Here is a 6,000-nt window from a genome sequence, read left to right on the forward strand (position 1 = left end):
AACGACATGGCCTATTTTTTTGCGGCTCATTTCTACAGCCCGGACACACGCCCTTAAAGGGGTTGTCCAACTTCTGACAACTGATGACCTATCCACCGGTCATCCGTATATCATCGGTGCGGATCCGACACCTGGACCCCGCACTGATAAGCCGCTCCGGTGGCCTGCGGTCACCGGATGTTGTGGCACATAATACTATGTACGGAGCCCGGAAGCAGTTGGCTCCATACATAGCATAGCGGCCATGCTGCAGAACTGTAGGTCTGCTCCTATTCACTTGAATAGGATCAGAGCTGCAGTACTGCAGCTCGGCCGCTATTCTGTGGCCGGCGCTAACTGCTTCCGGCTTGTACGTCCGGTGCACGGAGTCACTGAACCAGCTGATATGTGCGGGGACCCAGGGGTCGGACGCCCGCAAATCATGTACTGATGACCTATCCGGTGGATAGGTCATCAGTTGTCAGAAGCTGGAAAACCCCTTTAAATATACAGGGAGGTGTCCGTGGCCAATGAATGTGTCAGTTTATCCACAATTACGGATCGTTAATTGCGGATAAAAACTACAGATGTGTGAAATGGGGCCTTAGTCATCCTGTAAAGGAAACAATGTATTTATATGTTTTGAAACAGCCAGTCAGTCGCCTGTCAGGATGTTTCTATTCTTTATATAGGATTTCTTCAAACTTGCTGTTTGGGAAACAGCCTTTGGCCCGGTAGGGTGTCTCTTCCTGAGATGGGGGCTCATCTTTAAAGGACAGGATTAAAATGAAAGGTAACCCCTCTATTATACAGATAGAGGCAGATAACACATGATCAACCATTGACAATAGGTAATGGGGACAGCTCTCCCTCTCTGCATATGACAAAGAGCACGCCCACAACACTCTCTTACAGAAGTCAAAGAGCAGCATCTCAGGCAAGATAGCTGCCCCCATAATCATGTACAAAAAATAAAGAAAAAAAACATACAATAAAGAAAATAAACCAGAATTAAAAAATATTGTTTCCGTATATATTTTTAATGAGTATAAAATAAGGTTATACATTCCCTTTTAAATGTATATTCCTATCCATAGGGGATGCAATTGCACTACTTTAAGCAGATCGGGAGCATATTCAATGTCATTTATTAGTCTAATAGATGAAATAGCCGGAAATGTGGTCGGCGCACTTTCCTTAAAGGCTATGTACACCTATGGAAGGCATTTTTTTTATTTTTAAATAAAATAAGTCCGTGTGATACAGCTGCTTTGTATTCTCTATACAGAGCAGCTGTATAGTTCACTAAATCCTGATCCTGTCAGGTCCGTGGGACTGACGGGTTCAGTCTCAGTGGGACCTGCATGTCTCTGACACGTAGTATCCACCTGTCATCGATCATATCTAATATGGACCCACTTTCACTGAACCCGTCAGTCCCGCAGACCTGACGGGAGCAAGATTTAGGGAACGTTACAGCTGCTCTGTATACAGAATATAAACCAGCTGTATCTAAAAAAGTAAAATTAATTTTTCATAAAAACTATTTATAAAGTTGCACCAAACACACTGATTGACCTTTTTATTAATAAAAAAAAAATGCCATTCAAAGCCTTTAAGTTTTTAGCACGTCATTGAATATTTTTTTTATGTAGGAAGCCGCTTTAAATAATTATTGAACTTTTCTTTATTATATATTTTATTTGTATTTATTTTTTACAGGTCTTTGAAATAGAATTTGGATTCCGTAAAAATGAAATACAGCAAATTGCCATGAGAGTTCCAAAAATGTTAGCTGGTAACAAGAAGAAACTTACAGAAACCTTTGATTATGTGCACAATACGATGGGGATTCCTCACCACATAATCACTCATTTCCCACAGGTAGTTTTTCATTGCAAGCATCTATTCACGTCACACGAAATTATACGTTTGTGTCTCTCTTCATGGCTAGAACATATTTTAAAGTGAACCAAACACTACTAACAACATTAAAACTTTGTCATACAAGGAAGAACTGAAGGCAATGGGTGATGGTAAAGTATTAACAAAGAATAAAGAGTTTCTATGGAAACAGACAACAGTGTGTAGTCTGATCCTGCAGTCATTTTGCCTTCCACCAGACTCCTAATTCTTACTAACGTACCTTTAGTAGGTTAGCAAGACGTAAGACACATGGACCGCGATATTACTGCAGGATCAGACTACACATGAATTGTTTGTTATCTGTTACCATGGGAAATTATAGATATGTATAGAAGCTGTGGACCCAAAACAATAGGAGATTTTTAATTAAAACTATTTGTAAAGTTGATTCATTTTTTCACTTATTGTTTTGGTACAATAAACAATGGCCGTGAATCTGTAAAGGGTATTTACGTCCATCTGCTAACTGAAGGGGCTGCGGCGCTTTCATTAATTTTTCACCAGACACAGTGACATACATTTGGTAGTGAATGGGACTGAGTTGCAGTACCAGGCACAGCCACTATTAAATGTACTGCGCTGTGTTGGGTAAACAATGAAGGGGACAGTAAAGCGCCACAATCCCTTCAGTCAGCTGATCGGTGGGGGTGCAGGAAGTTTCTCTCTGATCTATCTGTGTTGATGGCCTATCCTAGGGGTACTCGACTACTATAAGTGAACCTGGGTCTGCCGTCAGATAAAGGTCCGAGCTGAACACCAACACCTAAGCCGGAGAATGGCTTGGCTGGGAAGGCAATGCTTGGCCTAAGGGCTTGTTCACATCATGTTAGAGCCTTTCCGACAGGATTATTGCCCAACATATACCTCTGACAAAAGGCTCAGACATATACCGTGGTAAACAGGTTTTTTTATTGCTGGATTCCTCTACATAGAAAAGTGTAGTCAGCTGCACCATTGGCGAGTGTTGGAACTGCTGGCTGATGCTTATTCTTCCTCTGTCTCTCATCAGCACCTCTCCCGTTTCCATTCACACACCCCGCCTCTTCCTCCTCCGGTCCATCTTCCTGCTTCTTCCCCCGTTTTCCTGGATCCCCGTACTCCAGGTTCAGTTAGCAGGGGTCTCTGGTCCATCAGTTGAGTACTCCTGGCCAAGTCTAAAAATACACCATCAATATTCTAGTCCAGGAAAACCCCTTCAATATGGAAGCCTTGCATATGTGTGGCCGTTACCTATAGCAGAACCAACTTGACTAATTGCCATGTTATTTTTCAGGTCTTTAACACCAGCTTTTTGAAAATTAAGGAAAGACATGAATTTCTTACATTTCTGGGAAGAGCAATTTATGAACCAACACAACCCAACTATGTCTCCTTAGATAAGCTGGTGTCCATGTCTGCTCAAACCTTCTGTGAAGAAATTTCCAAGACTTCCGTACAGGACTTTGAACTATTCCAAAAAAACATGTGAAGAAACAGAAAGTGATACAATGTTGTTATTATTAGATAGCGTTTTCTATGTGTTTATATAAGGACTCAATAATTATTTATTAAGTGCTATTCTAAAATAAATTACAAAGTGATTATTTCCTAAATATTAAGTGTGTTGTCTTAGTAAACACTTGTATTCCCCATATAAAAGCCCTCTTAGAACTTATTTTCCGTTCCTCTGTTATTCCTCCTGGAAATTGTATAACTAAATTGACAGATGGATGATACCATTGGGGTGTGTCCCTACATATTCTGGCACTGTCCCTTTAGGGATGCTGATTGCTACTTCTATAGCAGGAGATACTTGTCAGTCAGCTGCTCCCTAATCATTGTTTCCAGTTTTAACTCTTTATGGGCATCTTAAAGATCTTCCCATTTAGAGCTTGTCCACATGTAACGGAATTGCTGCAGAAAATTTCTGCAACAATTCCACATAAACTTGCATAAATTTTTCTGTGGAAATGGTGCGTATTTTGTTTTTTTTTTCAATGCAGGGATTGACTTGCTGCGGTACGAAAAATACGCACCGCAGGTCGATTTCTGGTCGGAAATTTTAAGCAGCGTGTGGATGAGAGTTGTTAAATCCCACCCACTTTGCTGCTACTGTAATCTGCTGTGTACTTTCCGTCCACAATTCGGATGGAAAATAAGCAGCAATTCCGTTACGTGTGGACGAGCTCTTAAAGGGCCAATGTCTTATGACAGCAAGACCTTAATTAGTACAGGTCAATTACCATTGTCACCTAAAACAGAAAAAAGACATATTTGAAATCACAAGCTAGAAAAGAACAGACATTGGGCAGTAGATGATTGGCTAGAAGTATTAGGTTGCCCGTACGGGTTGCGGTCATGTGGTGTGACGTGTTCTGCACATCCGAGAACCTCGCTGCAAAACCATGTGTGGTGTGACTGAATTGAAGCGTTCTTTTGCGATGCAGTTTTTGTCCGCGCAGCTGTACATGTGAAGCACATGTTTTAGGCCTTATTCACACGAACGTGTTAATCGTCCGTGCTACGCCCGTGAAAATCACACGCGTCGCACGGACCTATGTTAGTCAATGGGGCCGTTCAGACAGTCCATGATTTTCGGACATACGCTGTGTAAAAATCACGACATGTCCTATACTTGGCCGTTTTTTGCGCATCACGCACCCATTGAAGTCAATGGGTGCGTGAAAATCACGCACGGCACACGGAAGCACTTCCGTGTGTCGCGCGTGATTCGCACAACAGTAGATAAAGAAATGAAGGAAAAAATAAAAGCACGTGCTTTCCTGTTTACAAACATCCAAACAGTGTCATAATGATGGCGGCTGCGCGAAAATCACGCAGCCGCGCATCATATGGTGATGACACACGGAGCTGTTAAGTACCTTTTGCGCACGCAAAACGCAGCATTTATTGCGTGCGCAAAACGCACACGCTCGTGTAAACCAGGCCTAAAACTGCGTGCAGTTTTGCAGCGCAGTTCTTGGCTGCACGGCAACAACTGTGCCATGGCCGCAACCCGTATTTTTCATCAGTAATTACGGACCCATTCATTTCTATTGGTCACGGACACTTTTCAGCATTTTTACTGATGGGTGTCAGTGCTGAAAAAAATCATAGAATGTGTCCTATTCTTGTCAGTAATTACGGCACGGACTCTCCCATAGAAGACAATGGGTGCTTCCGTAAATACGGACGGCTAAAGATGTGCATCCGTAAACCGTCCGTATTTACTGAAGCGTTGTTATGCAACATGTTGGTGACATCATTTGCAGCCTCCCTCTTTGTAAGGATCCGTATATACGGATAGAACAAGGATGCAATACGGACCTTATTTACGGACACCCTTCCGTATATACTGACAGTATTTCTGGATATATGAAAATACTGTCGTGTGCATGAGGCCTAATGCGTTAAAAGAGCACCTGTCAGGAATTGAAATAGACTGGAGGGGCGCTGGATGCCTTCTATTAAGAATGGGTTGGGAAATGTAGGCGCTTAAAGGGGTATTCCGGTTAGGGGGTAACTGTTGTAACTTGACTTGAGGTCAAGTTATTAACATTTACGCTGCGGTTTTTTTCACCCACTTTGCTGTTACTGTAAACGCTGCGGAATTTCTGCACACAATTCCGTTGCGGAAATTCTGCAGCGTTTACACTACGTGGGAACCCGGCCTTAGTACACAGCGTATCCGTCCTGGAAACCGCAGGGAATTTATCCCCATCCCCAGAAACCACATCAAATTGTGACGTTTTTCGGGTGGAATGTCCGCTGCGGAAACACTGCAAGAAAAAAAAAACTTACATATGGAACTGTACAACAGCGCGTGAAGTCTGCAGGACTGTGTGCCTTTGTACAGCCTCCAAGTTGTGTGCATGATTCCTTATAAAAATAAAAAGTGCTATGGATTGCCGCAAATTCTGTGGCTCTCCCCTGCCGCATCACATGTATATATATATATATATGTATTATGTATACATAGGATCCTCCAATAAATATAGGTTGTCTGGGAGACCTCAACAAAGCAGACAAACCACCTGCACAGCCAGGAGTCTACTCACGTAGGTGGTCAGTCAGATAAATAATAGCCAAAAGGGCATTTAAAAAAAAAAAAAAGTA

General features: G+C 42.3%; 1 protein-coding gene across 3 annotated transcripts in view; it reads left to right on the plus strand.

Moving 5' to 3' along the window:
• Nucleotides 1–3,497, plus strand: part of MTERF3 (mitochondrial transcription termination factor 3) — a 41,572-nt gene extending 38,075 nt beyond the window's left edge. For all 3 annotated transcript variants that reach the window (XM_075828022.1, XM_075828023.1, XM_075828024.1), the window contains exons 7-8: nt 1,702–1,863; nt 3,179–3,497. In XM_075828022.1, the coding sequence (XP_075684137.1) occupies nt 1,702–1,863; nt 3,179–3,373 (357 nt within the window). In that variant the 3' untranslated portion in view covers nt 3,374–3,497. The remainder of the gene's footprint in view (nt 1–1,701; nt 1,864–3,178) is intronic.
• The last annotated feature ends 2,503 nt before the right edge of the window (nt 3,498–6,000 follow it).

The sequence above is a fragment of the Rhinoderma darwinii genome, chromosome 5 (genome assembly GCF_050947455.1).
Source record: "Rhinoderma darwinii isolate aRhiDar2 chromosome 5, aRhiDar2.hap1, whole genome shotgun sequence".
In the NCBI taxonomy this organism is placed as follows: Eukaryota; Metazoa; Chordata; class Amphibia; order Anura; family Rhinodermatidae; genus Rhinoderma; species Rhinoderma darwinii.